General features: G+C 35.9%; 1 protein-coding gene across 3 annotated transcripts in view; it reads left to right on the top strand.

Annotated features, from left to right (window-relative positions):
• The window catches only part of LOC150094266 (WD and tetratricopeptide repeats protein 1-like), a 447,781-nt gene that overhangs the window by 41,603 nt on the left and 382,857 nt on the right, over positions 1-23,321 (top strand). For all 3 annotated transcript variants that reach the window (XM_090412278.1, XM_090412277.1, XM_090412279.1), the window contains exon 3: positions 12,267-12,350. In XM_090412278.1, the coding sequence (XP_090268404.1) occupies positions 12,267-12,350 (84 nt within the window). The remainder of the gene's footprint in view (positions 1-12,266; positions 12,351-23,321) is intronic.

Here is a 23,321-nt window from a genome sequence, read left to right as displayed (position 1 = left end):
TACATAAGAAATGTTTGCACTCATGGTTGAATATGAATATTTCAGAATGTATGTGAGGATTTATGCAGCTTGAGTAAATTTTTTTTCATCGGACTGATGAGGGCCATTTCATACATGATGGGAATAACCAACTTCTACAACACCTATCCAAAACAGTTCTCACCATTTTCTTGACCAGCAGAATGGGCCATTTTGTTTTAGAAGACAGTTATCCATCATTTTTGGAGAAAACTACTTTTTTTCCTACAGAACAAGATGCTGCTTATTTTTAGGTGTTCGTGATCATGTTAAACATATTACTGCATGTTTTAATCTGATACTTAATGCATTTCTGTTAGTAAATGACACAGTACTTTAATTCAACTTTGAAAATCATTGGATTCATATGTGGAGATCAGTATGCCTGATTGCCTCATTCTCCAGAGTTGATCTCTCTTGATTTCTTCATTCGGTATGTCTTGAGAAATAATTGCAAATACAAGATGAACTCTTATGGCTCATCATAAGACACTACTCTCCTTCTTCTTCTGCAGCTTCTTCCACTTAAGTGGGGTCACTGTTGATGATGAGTCTCCTTCACATCCTCCTGTCTTGGGCTGTCACCACATCCAAGTTCTTCATCCTCAAGTCCTCTTCTACCAGCTCCCTCCACCTCTTCTTTGGCCACCCACGCTTCCTCCTTCCTTGCACATCCATCTGCATGACCCTTCTTCCCACATATTCGTCCTCCCTCCTCATCACATGACCAAACCATCTCAACCTTGCCTCCTGTATCTTCGCTCCTAAGTTCGTAACTTTCACTGTTTCCCCTCACATAATCATTTCTCAGACGATTCTTTCTGGTCACACCGCACATCCACCTAAGCATTCTCATCTCTGCTACTTCCATCCTGCTGATGTTATTTTTCCTCAGGGCCACAGTTTCTATAGCATATATCATAGCTGGCCTCACTACTGTCCTATAGATTTTGCTTTTCAGATTGATCGGCACCCTCTTATCGCATAACACTCCAGCTATCTCCCTCCAGTTCCTCCAACCCGCTTGTATCCTGCATCCCACTTCCTTCTCAGCTTCTCCATCTTCTTCCACTGTTGAACCTAGGTATCTAAAGTCCCTCACCTTCCAGATGACATTTCCTTCCAGGTCTGTCTCCTAGCCACCACCCGCTGTGCAACACATATACTCTGTCTTCTGCTCAGTCTCATACTTCTCTTCCAGTACTTTTCTCCATCTTTCCAGTTTAGTTCCCGCTTCTTCTCTTGAATCTGCGCACAGAAAGATGTCATCTGCATACAACATTGTCCAAGGCGCATCTTCTCTCACCTCCTCCATCACCATCTCCATCACAATGTTAAACAGAAATGGACTTAATGCTGACCATTGATGCAAGTCAACTGTTACTTGAAAACTTTCTGTCTCTCCCAGACAGGTCCGAACACTTGTCTTCACATTTCTGTACATCTCCTGCATCAACCTGACATATTTCTCCGGAATCTTCTTCTCCCTCAGACACCTTCAGACTTCTTGCCTTGGCACTCTATCGTATGCTTTCTCCAGATCAATAAATGCCAGATGTAGCTTCCATTGTTTCTCTTGAAACTTTTCCATCATCTGCCGTAACCCAAAGATAGCATCTGTTGTTGATCTACCAGTCATGAAGCCAAATTGTTCCTTTCAAATCTAAGACACTACTCTAATTTGGAAAAATCACAAAGCATACATAAAGTAACATATGCTATTTTAAAATGAATTTACTTGTGCATAGCTAATACAGGAAGTCATTTTTTAGAAGAGGTCATATTAACCTATCATATCTTAGTACTGCGAGTGGACTAATGGAGTAAAGATTAGATAACTTGGAATCTCTTCTGAAGATGTAACTGATTTTTACTTAAAATAAGCCAGTGAATAACCACCTGAAATTTAGCACCTCTTTCATGTGATACCCTGCATATGTGTTATCACCATTCTTTACATTGCTTAGACATAGTGTTTGCTTTTATGTATGGTTGCAGGACAAATTAACTTTATTATGTTTCTATGTTATTCATTCATGTATTTACATTTATTTTAGGAAAATGTGATTATGTTGCTTGATTATTATTATTTTCTTGGGGCCATCTTCATGCAGTTTAGACTCATGGTGGGAGACCTACTCTAACCATAATCTACCAATACCTGTCATACTCCCCCTTGAACTTTTTCTCCAGCAGTATATTGACACTGATTCTGGCACACCAGTTCGCTATTCTCCAAGCAGAAATTTTAGTCTTCATTCCCCCCCCCCCCACACACACACATGCACACTCCTTGCTAACCGCTTACACAATTTCAGGGATCAACCCCTATTCTCTCCATTTCTCCTGTATGTTAAAAAAAAACTTCTGTCAATTATATAAAACTCTTTAATAACTTACACGTAATACGTCAATAGATCTTGGTCAATCACCTTTAGATCCACTGTCTTATTCACAAGGAAGCAACCAGAATACAGGCAACCAGATTTGAACAAAGTAGCAGATGTGACCTTATTACAATCTTATAAAAAGGGATAATCACATCAGTGTGTGTCTGCTTGTCAGTGAGTTCTTCAATGCCCAGATAATCTGACTGGCAGCCATTATCCTTTACCTATATTGCTTGGCTATTTACCGTATTTGCTGGCGTATAAGACTCACTTTTTTCTTTGAAAATAGGTCTGAAAAACAGAGTATGTCTTATACACCGATACTCAGTTTTTTATTACTTTCATTTCTGGAAATTTTCTCTATTCCGAGTTATGCGATCTCTTTCTCGCTTCCTTGTTGTGTGTGAGAGCATTCCAGTTACTTAGAGTTCAGTGGATGTACATGCACTGTCATCGACGATCACAGCTGTTAAATCACAGATCTGCCGTTAAATGTTCTCTAAATTTCTTGACAAATTATGGCTGAAAAATGTCGGCATTGCTACAATATTGCATACAAGCTATATGTGATTGCATATGCTAAAGAACATGGAAACAGGGCTGCAGAGACATTTCGAGCCATCCCCAACTGAATAATAATATAATATATGTATAATGATAAGAACGTGGAGGAATCAGGAAGTGGATCTAAAAAAAGCAACTCACAGTAAATATAGCCTACGAACTGGAATTGCAAAATGGCCAGAACTTGAGGCAGAACTGAATACTTGGATTTTAGACAACAGAAAAGTGGGACTTTTAGTCCCGCTTTTCTGTGGCCTGCCCTGCTGGTATGGAATCAGTTTCGTTCTCACAGTACAGAAGATGTTAAAAAATAAACTCAAGGAATTGAAAACTCAGTTAGCTGTAATTCCAGGAGGTCTAACTAGTCAGCTTCAACCTTTAGATGTCTCTGTATTAATAAACCATTTAAGGGATTTATGAAGGAGAAGTGGATGCAGTCTTCAGATTTTGAGGTTACGCCATCAGGAAGAAGGAAGAGGCCTAGCATTTCGCAAGTTTGTGAGTGGGTCAAAGTTTCATGGGATGTCGTGAAAACTGAGACAGTGGTTAAATCATTTAAGAAGTGTGACGTTAGTAATGCACTGGATGGTATAGAAGATAATTTGTTGTTGGACTCAGATTCTGATTTAGAAGAGGTTTCAAGTGTCTTCATTTAGCCCAGAAATTCATCTCTAGAGCTAAATGAAGAGACATTTGAAAGCTCTTCTAAATCAGAATCTGAAAGTAGGCCTACTTATTACTTTATATTTGAAATACTGTAAATTCATTATAATATTCAGTGCTAAAGTTTTTTCCCTAAAAAATGTGTACACAAAAGGGGGGGGTGCGTCTTATCGGCTGGTGCATTCTATGTGCCGGCAAATATGGTAAATCATTCTGCAGGATCTCTATATCCTTTTTGTTAACCGTTATATTATCTATCCAGTTTTGCACCATCAGTAAACAAGTGGATATTTCCTGTTAAATTGTTTATTATATCGTTGATGTACAAATAAAATATCAGCAGCCCTGCAATACACCACTAGTTGCTGATCTCCTGGATTCATTTCCCCCATAAATGAGTGGGGTTAACAGTTTTAATAAAATGTAAGGTGTTACACTTTGGGATACAGAGATATGAGGCTATGTTTCAGGAAGTGGATGGGATATGGGATCTTGGAGTGATGGTAAAAGTGGATTCAAGTTCCGAGGATACATCACAAGTGCTACAAAGACTGCACATTGTATTGCTGCTACTCCTTATCAGTAGTAGGGATAAGGAGTTGTGCCTCTATATAAGGCATTGGTCAGACCACATATGGACTATTGCGCTCAGATTTGGTCACCTAGTTTTCTTTGTGATGTGGAAACAGTAAAGAGTGTCCAAAGACAAATGACCAAGGTGATATTAGGACTCTGGAGTGTTGATTATGAAGAGCATTTGAGGGAATGTGGATTACAGATGGTGAATAGGAGGAAAAGTGGAGTTAGGAATAGAAATGGAAGGGTATGATGTATTTTGTGAAGATAGAGTAAAAAGGGAAGTGCTATTGATGATAGAAAAAGAGTTATGTCCATATAAGGTAGAGATGCAAGTGGAAATAGTGATAGTGGTTTTGATGCAATATAGTGTGAGATAGAGGTGAATAGAATGAAATACTTCGTTGGATGTTGCTATAGATCTGGTATGACCAGGAAATGTATAAGGAAATTAGCCAATCAAATGGGAAAAGGGTGATCATTATGAATGATTTTAATTATGGCAATATAGATTGCGATGATGATGAGATAGCAACTGAAAGTAAAGAAAATGAGTTTCTTGAGTTTTTGAGGGACAACTACGGCAGTGTAACAGAGATCACACGAGAATTAAGGGTTTTGGATTTGATCATCTCATCAGAGGATGTCATTATAAATGAGTGTCAAATCACCTTCCAGTTGGTGAGGGGGTGACCACAAAGTGATTACCAGCAGTGTGAGGACCTCTGTGAGAAAAGGGTATATGTGGAACTACAAGGCTGGTGATTATGAGAAGCTCAGGAGACAGCTTGCAGCTGTAGCATGGAATGAGATGAGTGGAAAGGAGCAATGCTGCTTGGGTGATATTCAAGAACTATCTAGTAGAAGCAGTTTTTAAATGTATTCCAAAGGTCTGAAGGTTAAATGTGGTAAGTGTGAAATGGATGAAGAGATTAAGCATGCAATACAGAAAAAAAAAAAAGCATTATGGGGGCAGCATAGGAGTGGTAATAATCAATCCCATGAGGAATGCGAAGAACAGGCAAGGTGGGTTGACTTGATTGGTAAGGATAACTAAAGTTCAGTATGAGTAGCAGTTAGCTAATCAAGCCAAAAAAAAAAAGTTCTAGGAAGTTCTTTCGATATATAGTCAGCAAAAAAGAATGATTATGGTAGGATGGCATTGATCGGAGAAAATGGTATAAGGACAACTGCTGCAGAGGATATAGTTGAGATATTTAATGAGCATTTTTGCAAGTCTTTATCCTTGTGAATGTGACATCATGGAGAGTTTGAGAGCAGTGGATGATGAGGAAGAGAGAGACTGTAAGTAAGGAAGAGGTATATGGGGAATTAAGCAAACTTGATATTAATAAGGCTGTGGGACTTAATTACATATTGCTACATATTTTGAAGAATGTACCAGTGAGTTGACATCTGCCTTGACAAATTTTTTCAATATGAATCTAACATTGGGTCAAGTTCCGAAGGGGTGGAAGGGAGGCAATATTGTATCGCTTCATAAAGGAGGTGACAGATTTCAAGCATCAAATTATAGGCCAATCTATGTGTCCAGGTGTTGTGGATAAAGTTTTGGAAAGGCTGGTGAGAATCAGGATCCAGAATTGGGTTGACAACAATGGATCCAGTGGAGGCAGGGGGACCTCCCTCTTGTACAGAAACAGATTTAAATCAGAGAGACTATTTCTGGAATCTGCGACAACACTACAACATTCTCCAAAGAACAGATTTGCTGCATCGCATTTCCAGAAATCTGTGACCATCAGTTTTACGGTCTATCTTTTACAATCAGTTTGTATTTGTCTTCTTGCTGATGTACAGTACTGTACTCAATTGCACGTGCTAAGTATATTTCTTTGTGCCCATAAAGATGCCTTGGTGACAAAGCAAAATATTGGCTTAGTATTTTAATTAGCCAATACATTTAGTTAGTTAATAGCTTTAGATGGATTAAAATTCTTCTTATATCTTTTTCCAAAAACACCACAAAAAAGCATATGTTGCATTGTTTCTCCCAAGGCAGTAGATGAGTTTCCTTGGTCACGTATGGAGGAGGAGAGAAAAAAAATGATACCAGAAGGTCCCCTTTTTGTTTATATAACAACAACAACAGTGGAATGAGCAGAAGTTGATCCTAGTGGTCTTTTTAAGCCTAGGATGCAAAGAATCTTTATAGGGACTTTTTAGTAGGCGAGTTATCTGGTCTCATATAGAAGTGGCAGTGTTTTTCTTTCCTGAATACTCTGTTTTTTTTCATTCTTCAAAATAAACTAGCCAGAAGAACACTTCACAGATATAATATACCGATCTCATAACCTTCATTGCTTTGGCTGTAGCAAATAGCATGATACCAGCCTTTAAAAGATACCATGAAGGACAACTGCATTTGGCAGTTTTTTATGTGGTTACCACCCATGAAAAGTTATCACTAAACCTATAGTACACTTATACCATTGATGGGCTAAGGATTTTTTTTTCCCCATTTTTGTCAGTTTTATATATTTTTTTGTAATTTAAAAAAAAAATTTTAATTTATTTTTACATTATCTGAACCCTGCTCTAGAGATCAAACATGGAACTTTTTCAAGCCACCTCAGGCCTCCAATAAGTAGGACAGTGGTCTCACACGGGCGATGAAATTCATCTTCTGCCTAAAGATTATCTCAAACATGATTTGAACCCATGACCTGTTAGTTGGAGAGCAGGTATGCTAACCAGGCTAGCTAAAAATTATACCAGAAGGTCCCCTTCCTGTTTAGATAATAATCACAGTTGGACCATTGGAAGTGGAAGAGAGAGAGATAGCTGTGGAAGTATATGTGAGCAGAAGCTGATCCTAGTGGCATTTTTAAGCTATCTAAGAATCTTTATTGGGACAGTTGTTCAAAGTTAGATTTAGATTTATTGATTGCTGTTTTTTATTTGTTGCTTGCTTCACTATGGACAGAGTATGATGATGGATTTCCTGTCATTATAAGACAATGCTGTATGCTGCATATTTTTCTTGGGCTGCCTTATTGCACCTGTTGGTACTTGTTATGTTTCCTTGTTATGACATGGCCTTGACAGTTCTCTTGCATATCACCAACTGGATTCCCCCCCCCCCCCCCCCATTCACATACACATGAACAGTTTAGCAGCAATAACAAGCAATGAGCTGATAGAGAAGCCTCATGATGTTTTACCATCAGGTTTGGTCCCTACCTTTAGTATATACTACTAAAATGTAGTAAATGTATTTAGTATGTACTAAAATAGCATTTCCTTTGAACTGTGAACAATGAAAAAATTAATTATAAGAACAATCTCAGACTCAACAGAATTGAAGATAGGTATATTGGCAGTATCTGTCCTCAATAGAAGCATCAGTGGAAACAGAGGTAGAGCTAGTAGAGGAATCATGATTAGTGTTACAATGGCAAAGAAGTGTCAGGTTAGATATGTATGACTACTAACTAGAAGTTAATTTATTCATTTAATAGTGTTGATGGAAAGGAAGGAGTAACTATAGTATTCAATTCTAAACACAAAAATAATTTTTTTAAATAGAAGAATTTTTGAGTCATTAGACTTAAGGTGACAAAAAGAACTGTTTCTTGTTGGAGACCTGAATGACTAAGTAGGAAATGAATCCCTGACATACAAAATTTTTTTGGTAAAATTCAGATATAATTGCAAAGGTAATAATAATAGTAAGTACCTGCTAGATTTGTGGTAAAGACATCTGGTTATTGCTAACAATAATTTTCACCTAAAGATTTGTGTGAATTCGCGTGCCAAAAACATGCAAGAAATACAAAAAGGCATTATTATTATCATCCAAGACCCCCCCCCCCCCTCCCATGGAGTCAGAGACTCATCTGAGAGGTCCTTTTATCATATACACACAGCTCATCATACCGTGCTTTAAACGCATTCAAATTCTCTGCAGACACCACACTAATGAAGTCCCTAAAAATGACTTCATTTAAAGATAGCTTTTGATTAATTTATGCATGGTAATTGAAAACTGTGTGCATATTATTATTACATTACACCTCCAGGGAGTCCAAAAGACTCATCGAGGGAGGGCATCTACTCTACAACTCTTTGTCTCACTACTCCACCAACCTTCACCATCTAACACCAATGGCATCTACCACCGACTACCAGCACTAGCTCTTTCACAGAAAATCACAAACATCCATGCCCACGATGGGATTCGAACCCGCAGCCTTTTGGCTGGAGAGCAGATATGCTAACCACTCAGCCAACCAGGCCGGTTTATGCTAGTGAGTTGCAAATAGATTCAACTAATATGCATCTTTTTACCTTGATTTTTTTCAGATGACTGAAATGTATTCTTCTTAAAATAAATTCATTTTAAAAAATTTTGTCTTAAATTTTGTTGAGCTTAAAAATCCATTCTATCTTCTAATTATAGAATATGCATATTATTATTATTATTGTTATTATTATGTGACACCTCCAGGGTGTCCAAAGACTCATCGAGGGAGAGTGTGCCAACAGCTTCAAACAATTGATCCCCTTCCAACTCTACCAATCAGGTAGAGTTGGAAGGCTCTACCAATCGACCAACCTTTGCTGGCTCCATTGACATTTCTTAATACAAGATGCCATTTCAATTGGCTGAGTGGTTAGTATATCTCTCCAACTAACAGCAGTGAGTTAGTTGGTTTGTTTGTTAGTTTGAATGCTGCTTGTGGGCATGGATATTTTGTGAATGTCTTTAGGCAGTAGGTGAATTTCGTCATCCAGTGTGAGACCAGACCATCACCATCCTTGCTTATTGTAGGCCTGAAATTGCTTGAAAAAAGTTCCATATTTGGTTTCTAGGGCAGGGTTACAGGATTTAATCTTCCTGTAGTACTAATACTAATATGTTATAGGCTAACAGCCTTTTGTGAGTCGATTTCTCTCACTCACACATATAAACCAAGGTATTTCTTAAAATTAAGCCATAAATCACACAATCTGTATGTTTAAACTATATCAATTTTATGTAAAATGTATTATATTCCCATATGAAGGAACCACACTGATAAGAGGTAATGTGTTAAGAAAAATCAGTAGTGCCACACATGACTTTTTTGTCTCCTGACAGTAGATGACATTTCAATGATGTGTATTACATGGATTTGAAAAAAGTTTGCAAGCTATATGGTTTTTTAGAAATACAAGTTTTTTTTTTCCTTTTTTTTTTTTTTTTTTTTTTGTGCCTTCATTTCTACAAAGTTTCAATTTTTGTTTAATTTGAAGCTGACACTTTTTGGTAGCTTGAGGATTTGAATTAACTAGAATTCTGTACACCATTTATTTAATTCTCCAAAGGGAGTAAGCATCTCCACCATTGCCATCACAGAATATTACTATTAATCTCCAATCAATTCACATAGACACATATGCAGAAAGATACAGTAGATATGTACTATCATCTGGTATTATTTTGCTAGTATTTTAACTGATATTTATTTTTTTTTTCAAAATTAGTATTAGTATTACTTCTGAGCCTCCATGGAGAACAAGCACTCACAGACCACAGTAACCATCATTCCATCCTTGAAGAGATTCAGCACTGGCCACTCACTCTAGCAATGCAACCTGTCATGCACAAAAAAAAAAAAAAAAAATCTCTTTTTCACAATATAACCTTTATCAGTTTCCAGGGATGACCTTATCCTATACAGTAATTTTTCTGTATCTATCTGATAAGCTCACCAATTTACATTCCCTTAATTTGTTCTTATTCTCAACTTTCCAGAGTCCCAAGACAGTTATTTGTCTCTGCACTCTCTCTCTCTTCAATGTTTCCTTATCATCAATATAGCCAGGTGATCAGACCTGATTAGTGCCTTAAACAGTGGAACCATCATCCTTATCCATACTTGTAAGGGTTGTTTGTATTACAGCAGCAATTTTCTGGGTAACCCTTACAACTTCTGTAATGTATCTCCCAAACTTCAGTTCCCTCTCCACTAACATTCTCAGATCCCTTGCCTCTTCCACCTCCTGAAGCAAAGGTTCTCTAATATATTAAACATGATATAATCCTCTCTGGCTAAAGTGCATAACTTTAAGTAACATTAAAATGACATTCCCCATTCTTCAGCCCAAAGTACCAAATTATTCAAATCCTCTTGCAACCATATCATGTTAGAACTTCCTGATACTGCTTTTCCTAATTTACCATCAGCAAACAGCTGAATATCTCCTCTTTCTCTCCTGAACTATATTAGGGTTCCAGAACAGAATCTTGTGTACCCAACTCATTACCTTTTTTTGAACTCTGCATTCCATACACAACTTACTGGCCCCTATCAGTCAACTATCTCTGTTACCAACTGACCATCCATCCCTAACCTTAGTGCCTGGTTTCAGCAGTAGTTTATCATGTGGTATTCTATCAAATGCTTTTGCAAAATTCAGAAAAATGACTGCACTAGTCACCCTATTATAAAATGTAAACAGCTTACTAAAGCAAAACCCCCCCCTTCAGTTTTTTTTAAGATGCCGGGGGGGGGGAAGAAAGGAAGCTGAACAAAGTTTCTTTACTTAATGACTAGAATCAATTCTATAACTCTTTCCTTTGCTGATCCAGCATCATGAATATTACTATGAAGCTATACATGCATTGTGTGCTCACGTGTATGTAGGGCTCAAAAGCATCTCTTCCATTGCGAAGCTCTTTTTTTAGGCACATATGTTTGGAATCAAGATCCAAAACGATGTACTAATTAAAGGAATGGTATCACCTCGAAAAAATAACATTTAACATCAGATCATATTTTATTTAAAGTTAGCAAGAATAATAGGCTGCACTTGAGTTGCTTAGCTATCCCCTATAATGGGTAGCATTCCCTTTATATTAATTTACTTCATGGTGAATAACTAATTCAATGGAAGGCATCTTTAAGTGTACAAAATCCCATAGAGGTCACCATATTTTTAATAGACACTGAATTTCAAATAGTGGATAGTTTTGTTCACTTAATAGTAGTATGTTATGCTTTACAAAAAAATTATATTCTTTACTCATGGTTTGCACATGAGGCAGTATCACCACAAGTTGTCTGAAGTGGCATAGTTGGACACATTATTTCCAAGGGTCTGGCTTCTTACTAACAAAACTTCAATAAAGATCAAAATATGTCTAAAAAATGATGCTCCCAGTAATGTAAGCCAGTGCATTGCATTCTGTAAGGTATCTGTTGTTTTCACATTAATATGTGAGCAATTTGTAATGAAGCCAAGTGCTGTCAGTATAAAAAAAAGTTATGAAATTGCATCATGTGTTAACTATTGTTTGTTTGTAATATTGTTTGCATGATTTCTTATCACATATAATATACCAAACCAATCAAAAATTTTAATAAAGTTCTATTCTAAATTTTCTGGGCAGCATAGTTCCTAGAAAATGTATTAATGCTAGACAAGTGGAATGGCCTGAGTTTTGGGATTTATACTTTCCTCTGCTTCGTTCAAGTCAAAGTAGGCTGGTTATTTTACTCTCGTGGATAATTTTATTATACTCACATTATAGTGAGTACAAATCACTAATACAAACATAATAAAATTATCTCAAGTGCATTTCCATTCAGCCATTAGTTGCGCTGTTCTTAATTTCTGTACTGTATTTCCTTAATTTTAACAGGGGATATCTTTATCTCATGATCTCCCCCTTACATTTTAGGTTCAGTGCCCCCCCACATGGCTATTATTAATACAGTAGACCTCCATGGAATCAAAAGACTCATCTCAGATGGCTGTATTACCTAAACTTAATTGCTGCAATTATAGAGTAGATTTATCAGTTGTATTTGCTAAATTGTAGGGGAGTCATGTTTTTTCTTTCTCATTAGACTAAATATTATTTCACAAAAATTTAGTAAAATTACTTTCTAAGATTCTATGAAATTCAGTAAAATTTATTTAACCAACTAGTATGGTGCAGAAGTTATGTTGGAATGTTTTATTTTTCTAGTTTTTATATTATTATTGTATTAAATTTGTTATTCATGTTCAAAGACCATTATTAATATGTTTGTTTTTGCATAGGATAAGTTTAGGCTTCATTTCCAAAGAAAGCTACATGTTACTGATGGTCTTATAGCACGCTTAGGACTGGAAGCTGAATTACAGGTTAGGAATCTTTCTTTTAATGTTAAATAGTATGTAGCATTTGCAGAAAAGGAAAATAAACTACTATTTTGAAGTATAAATAAATTTTTTATTCATTGTCTTTCACTTTGTACTGAAGCCCTTCTGGACACTATACAACTAGATAACAAGTTTAATATTTTTTTTGGAGCATTCCTGAGTAATGTCCCTTAAGGCTACTTTCAAATAGATAAGATGAAGGTTTAAGTTATAGCTGAATATTAATGACATTTAAGGTTGGAATAATTAAATCATTGATAGATATCAAAGGATAATTAGAAGAAGAGGTCTATTTTCAGAGGTTTTAGTGAGTTTGGTCATTAGTGTTATTGCAATTATATGAACATTGAAATTATATGAAGTTACATTTGTGTGAAGTAGAATAAACCATTCAGAAATATTATAATAATATTATCATAATATCATTTAATAATAATAATAGTATTAAAAACTATATATAATATTTTGAAAGTTGATTATGGTAAAATAAAAGGGTGAAGGAAATTGTAAAAGGATCTTTGATAGGCAATAAGCTATTGAAATGCCATATTGATGACTGGTATTTTGAAAGCAGAAGTTGGACAAAAAAAAAAAACAGTGGTGTGCAAGTATGATGCTTTTGCTTTTTGATGTATGCTAGCAATTTTGAGTATGCAGTTGCCCTCAAGTTATGAAAAGTGAGTGAGCAACCAGATGGCAGTGTTCTCATAATGGCAGCATTAAAAATCAGGGTGTATTCTAATTGGTTGTAAATAGGGCCAAATATTATTTGATTTAACTGCCAATTAACAGATACATGTAAGATCTATAGATATTCATTGCCTTAGGTCATGATTGACAAAGTTTCTGATAAAAATAATAAATAAATCCTCTAGCACCTTTTATTTCCTATAGGGAGTAGACAAGTCTGTTTTAATCCTATCTAATTGTTGGAGACTGAAGGAGAGTTCAGTCTCCCAGTAGCTGAAGATAGCTACCAGGAGATTGAAGTCTTGGTTGCTGAAGATGGCTGAAGTCAGAAATAGTTGGTACAAAATTATCACTAATCATACAGTATCCAGTGAAGAGAGGCAGACAGACAAATGATGCAATCTTGTGATTTCTAACCTTAATGCAGTATGTTAATGTCTGAGATAGTGCGAGTTATATGGTCAATTTTCTTCAGTTTACAGGACGAACAACCTGAGTTTCTGGGAGGAAAAAAATCTGCTTGCCTGTGCCCAAGATTAACTAACTCAAGAACTGCTCGAAGAAAGGGTTAAAAAAAGTTCCTCTAGGAAGATGAGATTCAAACTGAGATCAGATATGTTGATTTTTGTTTGCTTAGTTGAGATTCTGAAGAGATTCACTGATTTCTGATTGGCTGTAAACATTACTTTGTATGTTTGATGATATATTTTAATTCTTAATAGTTGTTATGAATATGGAGGAGCTTGTTGTTAAGGGAAACTGCATTTTTTTTCCTATACGATTTACATAATTGATTAGATTAGTTTAGGAAGATCTGGTTTAAGTATTTGATTTCTTCATTTAGATCTTTAGGGGATTTCTTTAGACCCAACTCTAGATTTCTCTAACAAATCTCTGAGTTTTTTTGGCAAACTGGAATGTGCACTGTTGGATATGCATATCCTTTAAATTGTCAACCTAGTTTATCGATTGGATAGCATCTCCACTCTCTAATAACATTCTCTGGGTTTGAATTCCCTCCTTCCTTCACATGTATGGGTGTTTGTGAGTGTTTTTAGGTATTAGATGATTTTCATTGCATGATATGAGACTGTGGTGTGGTTTGAAGGTATTGAAAAAAAGTTCCATGTTTGGAATTTTTTTTCCAGAGTGAAATTAACTAGAGCAGTTAAATTAAACTGGATTACTAACCTTATGTCTTCCACTGCACTAATTGTAGAATAAGTACTGCAGCCTTTTTTTGGTTGGGTGTATAATTTAAAAAAAAAAAAAAATTATATACTGGAGTTCTTGCTGTTAAAGATATAATAGGTAAACAGATTTTATGACTATCAATTAGTCATAACAATAATTAGTTATTTTTGAGATTCCTAACCACAGAGCATCGTAAACTCGTGGTATGCTTGACCATGAGTTGGGCTGGGAGTTAGATAAGCTTAGACTCTTGTTCTAGGGACCAGATAGCAACTTTTTCAAGACTTCAGTCTTCCAGTTAAGTGTGATAGTTGTCTCACATCAGGTGATAGCATTCAGTACCACCTGAAGATATTTACAAATACCTATGGTAATATTCAAATCCTTACCCTATTGGTTGGAGAACAGATATGCTTTCCACTTGGTCAGCTGGTAGTTTGGTATAGAAGTAAATAATTAGTTTTACAAGCAAGCTAATATAAATAATGCCCAGTTTGGCGATACTTGATCCTTGGAGTTCTCAGTAGTAAAGATTCTGAATGGGTGACCAAGTCCTTGGCTGCAACATTCACAAAAATAGCAAAGACAATAGAAGTTTGAAATATTTCAGAACTCACTTCACTTCCCTTTAATTATGATAATACCCAGATCTCCAAATAAGATGAGATTTCTCTTTTTTTGGGGCTGAATGACATTTCTATACAAATATATCTCAACAATAACTCTTCAGCTTCCAAAAAACTAGGTGCCTTTTTTTGCTTAAAATAGTAAATTTTTGTGTATAACTGGTGAAACTGTGTAAATACTAAATCTTTTCAACCTTGGAATACTTCTCACACATTTACAGATGATGCTTCAAAAATTTCCCTAAAAATGCTTGATGATATCTAAAGGAAGACAATCTGATTGATGATTCATCCCAATCACTGATTCATTCTTAGAAATTGTGTATCACATCTAAATTGACTTCATGACCTGTTCAATATTATTCTGAAAAATCTAATTTGTTTTGCCAATGCCTTTTTCAATGAAAATTGTACAGCAAATTTAGAGGGATGCCTGTAGTGTATGGAAAATGGTAAGGGGATATTTAAGGAAAGCATCATTAAATTGCATATCCAGGGTCAGGTGGATAAATCAGTTGCATTTTAAATGGATGAATAGAATCATTAAACAGGATTTGCAAAAAAAAATGTTGTGGAAGACTTATAATAGGAAATTAGCTGGAAATTCACAGTAACACAGTTCTGTTTCTGCAATACAAATTTTGGTCTAATCTTGCCACCCTCTTTTCTCGCATTCTTTTTCTAGGACAGTTTATTTGGTATAACTGTTTCTTTAGGAATGAAGAAGAAGAAGAGTCACTAGTTATATACTGCATTGGTCTATTTTTAAGACCATTATTATTATTATTATGATAATTATTGTGTATTATTATTCTTTTTATATCAGTCCCACACATAAGAGCTTGCAAAATTTATAACAAAAACTGGATGAACAGGTGATTAGAAAGATAGAAGGAATCTGTTAATGTGTTTATTGAACAGTTTGGAGGGTATCCATAGAAAACAGTATAGAGAAGGTTGTTCCAAAGAACAGAGGTAGATGAAATGAATAAGAGGAGGATGAAAAATTGGTTTGATAAGTTTTCTTATACTATATATGAATATTGACTGGCATCTGCTTGTATGGTTACATGTTTAGATTAAAGTTGAGTAGGGGTGATGGCCAGTTCATTAGAATGGCACACATAAAAATGTATGTCGAAAAAACAATGCAGAGCCAGTGTCTGTGAGAATGAAAGGGTCATTTGGAAGCAAATTGCATTCTTATGTATAGCATCGAGCATTAGAAGGATTCTGGTGTGCCACCCTAAATATCATAACAGCATTTTAAAGTTGGGTAGATTTGGAATTGAAATAATTCCTTGAGGAGGGCAAAGATGTGATGTATAAGTCAGTCTTTTGATAGTATACTACTGATCTTCAGGCAAGATTATTTTTTTGACATAAGAGCCGTATGTTTTCAGAAGTAAGGGAAAGTGAGACGATATCTTTCTTTTAAGAAATATCTCACCACTGAAGAATAGTAAGTGTTTAAGATATTAGTTATGGATATTTCAAAACTTAATCATTTAAAACACTATGCATGGTTTGGCAAGTGAAGAAGAGAATGAAGTGCATGTCCATCAACAAAACTCTGGATAGGATTTGAGGTTAGTGAGAAGAGGAAAATATATGCAAAAAAAAGAAGAGCATTTATATGTTATATATACATATACAGGGTGTCCCAAAATTCATGCAAGAAGTAATTTTGATAGAAAACACAGGATTTTAATTAAAAATTGTAATTTCTTATTGATTCATAAATTATACAGTATAGGGTTATGCATGGAATAGCATATCGGGTAAATGGCCTCCATGGCTTTGCTGGCACATACGCACACTTTTGTCGAAATTTTCCATGACCGTTTTGCATAAATGTGGCTGAATTTCGTTGATACAGCACTCAATTTCCTCCTTCAAGGCGTGGGTGGTCATGGGCTTGTTGGCATAAACCTTAGACTTCAAAAAACCCCAAAGGAAAAAATCCAACGGTGTTAAGTCACATGATCTGGGCAGCCAATTCTGATCACCAAAATGGGAAATTACACGACCAGGAAAATAACTCATGCAGTAATTGAATTGTTTCTTGGGCTGTATGGCATGTGGCACCGTCTTGTTGAAACCACATGTCGTCCACATCCATATCTTGCAATTTAGGCACAAAAAACTGGATTATCATGTCGCGATAGTGAGCACCATTAACTGTTATTGCCTTACCAGCCACATTTTCGAAGAAGAATGGACCGATGATGCCTCCAGCCCAAAATCCGCACCAAACAGTGATACGTTGTGGATGCATTTGTTTCTCAACAATCACTTGTGGATTTTCTGAACCCCAAATGCGACAATTTTGTTGATTAACAAAGCCATCAAGATGAAAATGAGCCTCATCGCTGAAGATGATTTTGTTCGAAAAATAAGCATCCACTTGTTGTTGTTTCATAATCCATTCAACGAACTTCTTCGCTGTGTGTGGTCAGTAGGCTTCAGTTCTTGAGTCAATTGAACTTTGTAAGCATAAAGATGCATATCTTTCGTGAGAATACGCTGTAGAGAGCTTCTCGAAATGCCCAATTCAAGACCACGGTGCCGAATTGATGTTCCTGGACTCTCAGCAACACTCTCACGAACTGCTTCGATGTTTTCTGTTGAACGACTCGTTGAAGGACGGCCAGAGTGTATAAGATCACTAATTGATCCGGTTTCCTTGAATTTTTTAATTAATCTTTTCACAGTTGATGAAGTTAAATCACTATTGCAACCATATTTTGTACGAAAATTGCAAACTGTAGCTGCCAGACCTTCATTATTTTTAAAATATTGCTCAACAATGAAAATGTGTTGTTCTTTCGTGTAACGCTCCATTTTTAATAACCCTGAACTGTAACGCTGTCTTTTTTTTCTCATTGGCAACACTTTACTGCACAAATGGCGCTAAATTTAAATCTTGTGTGAATTTTGAGACACCCTTTATGAAGAGCATATTGTAGAACCTGAAAGTAGCAAAAGAAAAGAGAGAGAGAGAGAGAGAATTAAGATAGTGAGTCTGATGCTGCGGTATGAGAGAGTTGAGCTGAGAAAGAGAGCCATAATAGCAAATGAGTCGATGCATAGGTTATGAAGGAGGAATGATGTGGAATTTGTGTAGAGTTTAAGAGATGAAAGGACTTATACAAGAAGGATGGTTTGCATCTGAATGGATTTGGTGTTCAGAGTTTGGAAAGTATTGTTGTTCAATGACGTGAAAGTGGGTATGCAAAATCAGGGAAACTAAAGCTTTTAGGGGAGAAGCTGTTGACTGAGTGCATGGACACCACTGAGGCAGTCAAGGGTAAGAATGTGCAAAAAATGCCTAAGTTAGTGCTATTGTAACAAACAAGAATGAAAGACAGTTAGTATAAAACATAAGGACAGTGGTGGGCCTAAGAGGTTATTACACTTTATGTACACTAATGCCAGGAACCTTCAGAACAAGGGGGGGGGTGTTATTGATAATGGCCGAACTGCAACCAAAGAGAGTAGAAGTGCAGCTGCAGGCCAGTGAAAATAGCACATTTGAGGCTATCTGGTATGAGATAGTGGCCAGCAGAACCAAATATACAGTCTGATGCTTTTATGGGACTGGGGTATGTAAAGGATAATGGGGATAGTAGTATGCATTGGCATAAAAAGCTGAATGAGTGGAGGCTGGGTAATTATAAATAGATTGGAAAGAGGAAAGGACACATGAGAGGAAGGAAATGGAATTTATGCAGTTACTAAGGAATAATTACCTGACTCACCATATGATGGAATGGTGAATTTGTCTATAATCAATATGACTACATTGCCACCAAGTGGTGGGAGTGATCATATGGTATTGACCTATGAGGTAGTTAAATGTGTGGAATTTTCAGTTAAGAAGAGGGGGGGGGTTATGTGTGAAATTACAGGGCTGGTAAGTATGATAAGCTTAGGAGATTGTTTGGATCAGTACCAAGTGGCATGTGAAAGTGCATGGGAAATGGTAAAGCAGTGTTGGAGAGAAGTAATGGCTGACTGCAAACTAGAGTGAGGAGAATAAATCAAGTAGGAACAAGGGTAACCAGAGTATGAAAGGAAATTAACAGTACAGGCTAACGATCATCACAAAGTGTTCTTTCACTGTGTTGCAACTAAAAAGAAGAAATGTTTATGGCAGAATAATTTTAGTGATTGCCGATGGTAGGGAGGTAACTAAGTCAGGCGAAATAGTAACTTGCTCACATTTTATAATATGCCGACAGCTGAGTTGGATAAAAGTAATCAGTTCACAGTGATACTGCTGGACTTTTCAAAGGCTTTTAACAAGATGCCACATGGAATTCTAATTAAAAAATTACAGTACATGCAGATGGATATAAAGTTGGTGAAGTGGATAAGAGGGTGGTTGATGAAGAGATATCAGAGCTTAGTTTATTCAGGAGTAGAGCACTAGAAGGTCTGTGACTAGTGGCATGCCCCAGTACTCTGTCCATTGCCATTGCTATTTAATTTGTACATTAAAACGATATAGGAAAGTGTCCAGTGAGATCACTTAATGGCCAAAGCCTGATAACTGAGAGGAGACTTCCACTTCACCATTAAGGAATGTGAAGAACTAATTGGGACTTCTCACCTAATGTCCAGTGGTCACTTTCACATAGTGTGCCCCATTTGTAGATATTTTAGAAAATTGTAGCAATTTGAGACTTAGCCAACCAAATTGTACTCTTTGTTGGCTTAAATCACAAATAATATGATTACAACATAATGAGATTTCATGCCGGCTGCGGTGTCGGGTTAAACAAGGTCCCCATTGTTTTTGCCAGGGAACAAGGGAGACAGTGAAAAGTCAGCTACTAGAGCACAGACTCAATCTCTCAATCTTAATTACTCAAAGAAGAAAAACAAACTCAACATCAGAACTAAAGATATCAGCTCTCGATATAAGGATTATTAATGGAAGGGAAATCGAACTTAAAGAACTGGGAATGTAAATGACATTGTCAATAGATTAAAAAGGTTAAACAACATCGGTCCCAATATTGAGCCTTGAGGGACGCCATCTGCTTTTGCTTTCCCAGTCTAATTCACCAACCTGATATTGGAACCCATATGCTGTAACTTAAATATCAGCCTTAAATAGCATATATCAAAATGTGCTGGCCTGGTTGGCTGAGTGGTTAGCATATCCACTCTCCAGCCAGAAGGCTGTGGGTTCAGTCACAAATATCCATGCTCATGGCATGGATATTTGTGATTATCTATGAAAATACTAATTTTCATAGATGGCACGGATGTAGATGATGCAGTTCGCTTTAGTTGCTGGATTGAGTGGTAGATACGGAAAGTTGTAGAGCAGGTGCCCTCCCTTGATGAGTCTTTGGACTCCTTGGAGGTCTCACATAATAATAATCTGAAAAAAAAATGGTAGTATATGCCTTTTCCCTCACCAACTGCTTATGTTACTTTATTATGAAAGACAATTAAATTACTAAAACCTGAGCACCCCTTAACAAATCCATGCAGATCTTCATAGATAACATTACCCTCTTTTGCCCAATGTCTTATACAGTCTCTCACTAATTGTTCCAAAATCCTAACAACTACAGAAGAAATACACTGATTTATATTCAGCGTGTAGAATTTATGGGAACAAAAACATTTATTAGAGCAATTAATTTACTTAAGAAAATGACACTCGATTTTTGATCCTCTATATCAAGGTCATTATCAGGAAAACATACGTATGCACAAGAGACACAAGTAAGCTAAATGTAGCTGTTTTGTTAATTGTTTATGCTAACCCAACCCCTTATGGGGATAAAAAAGCAAAAAGTAAATAAAATAAAATAAATACAGAAATAAAAAAATAAAATAAATAAATAAATAATAAAATCAATGAATAATTTTTTGTAATTAGTTTAATAATGTACAGATTAAAAATCAATTAATTAAAAATAAATTTAAAAAAATAATAAAATAAAATAAAAATTACAGTGGAATTACATCAAATGCATCTTTACAGTCCTGTTGTCTTAAGGCTTTCTTTTATTGGGATTTTGCAATCATATTCTGTATCCTATATGTGTTACAGATGGTCTTCCAGATTATTGGAATTACTAATCTATCATTCTTGTTGAGATTAACATAATGAATCACCATCTCACAAACTTCCTTTAATTTTCTTTCAAACCAGATATTGATCTGGTATAAGAACTTGGTGCCTTTCTATTAGTAGGAAAGGTCATTGGTATTTTGGGATGCTAAATTTGTTTATTAATTATCTTGAAAAGGGTAAAACAATAACCAGAGAATATTATTCCGTTCTTTTATAACCAGACTAGGCGAAAAAATTTGCGAGAAAAGAAGAAAAAATCATCTTTCATCAGAATAATGCACCTGCCCACAAAGGTGTTGTTTTGACAATGGGGAAATTAAGGGATCTGCAATATGAATTGTTGGAACATCCATCTTATTCCCCAGATTTGACTCCTGACTTCTATCTCTTCCCAAAACTAAAACTCTTCCTTGCTGGTCAGCGTTTTTCTTCAAATCGAGAGGAGATTGCAGCTGTAGAGGGGTATTTTGCTGAGAACCACTACAGGGACAGGATGATGGTGCTGGAGCATTGCTGGAATAAATGTATTAGTTTTAAGGGAGATTATGTTGAAAAATAAAAAATAATTTTGAAATTATAAATTTGTTTTTTCAATGTTAGGCTGAGAACTTTTCAGACCACTCTCATATGCAGTAATATATTTAGATTTTGCAAAAGCTTTTGATAGATTATAAATTATATATTTAATTTAATCCTTCCAACAAACTTCCACCTTCCAATTTTTGATAGATTGTCACATGACAAACTAGTAGTTAAACTGGAACAGATGGGATTGGATAGGAGATTAGTACACTGCACTGGAGATTGACTGTCTGATAGGTATCAGCAAGTTGTGGGAGTTATCTCAGAAGAGGAAAGTAAATAGTGGCATGCCCAGGGATCTGTTTTGAGGCAATTGTTTAATTTGTATGCAAAGGGATTAAACGATGATATACAGCTGTTTGCAGATGATGCAAAGTTGGAGAGTTACAAGAAGTAGAGCAGATGTTTTAGTTTTGTTCTTCTTCTTTAAGTGCTATTTCCTAATGGAGTTCAGGAACCATCTTTGCAAATTTAGTTCTGTCTTTAATGGCTCTGATTAAGAGCCATTAAAGACAATCTTCTTTAGGTTTTCTTTTTCCATTGATTTTACCTTCCAGTATTACCTGGAGAATATTATATTTATATTTTCTCATTAGATGTCCTAAATATTTATGGTTTCTCATTAGATGTCCTAAATAGACAGTTTTCTTTTTTTCACAATATTGATTAATTCTCGATTTTTATTTATTTTTCTATTTACCTCCCACGATGAAGTACCCCCTTTGTTCGTCAACTTTTTTATTCATGGGATCTTCAGCATCCTTCTAAACATCCATATTTCAAAGGCTTACAGTTATTATGTTTGCTTTTCACATCCATGTTTCAACTCCATATAGTAAACTTGACCATATGTAACACTTCATCATTTATAGGCCAAGTGATTAGCTTATCTGCTCTCCAGCCAAAAGGCTGCGGGTTCGAATCCCGCCGTGGGCATGGATGTTTGTGCTTGTGTGTGGAAATACTAGTGGTGGTGGTGGTTGGCGGCAGATGGCGTAGTTGCAGTCAGTTGGTGGATTGAGTGGTTGAGACAGAGTTTGTAGAGCAGGTGCCCTTCCTCGATGAGTCTTTGGACTCCCTGGAGGTGTCAAATAATAATAATAAATACTCTAATTTCAATTCTAATTTCAAGCCATTATTACATAAAATGGGTTTCATGTTGATAAAGGACTGTCTTGAAATTTCATTCTTGATTTTATCTCCATTTCACAGTGTGAACTTTCCTTTAGCCAGGATCCCAGGTATTTGAATTTGTTCACTTGTTCGATTTTATTTCCATTTAGAATTAAGTCAGCTGTTATTAAAGGGTTATTGTTTACTATCATAAGTTTTGTTTGTTGTTTGTTTTTTTTATGCTAATTTTTAGACTCATTTCTGTGCTTTCTTTGTTGACACATTCTAGGAGTGGTTGAAGATCTTGAATATTTGTTGTAATTAAAGCACTATTATCTGCATAGTATAAGTTGATTAATTGGTCATTTATGATTACTCTTTCTTCCTTCTAAGGCCTTGTAAAATAAGACTTCTGAGTAGACATTAAAAAGAAGTGGAGATAGTAGACATCCTTGTCTCATTCCTCTTTCAGATGCAGCCTGGACCCAGTAGAGGTTTTTAATGATTCTAACATCCTTATCTAGACCTAGTTGTTTTGTAAGAGAACCTAAATATACCGTCTGAATAAAAGAGTGTGTGGGGATGTCAGTTTAATGTAGCAAAGTGTAAGGTTTTAAAATTCGAGAGGCAAAGATGGAATGCAGAGTA

The sequence above is a fragment of the Typopeltis vanoorti genome, chromosome 22, assembly GCF_054136105.1.
Source record: "Typopeltis vanoorti isolate ZY-2024b chromosome 22, IOZ_Tvanoo_1.0, whole genome shotgun sequence".
Classification (NCBI taxonomy): Eukaryota; Metazoa; Arthropoda; class Arachnida; order Uropygi; family Thelyphonidae; genus Typopeltis; species Typopeltis vanoorti.
The sequence above is the reverse complement of the archived record's forward strand: the minus strand, read 5'-3'. Positions and strand labels throughout refer to the sequence as shown.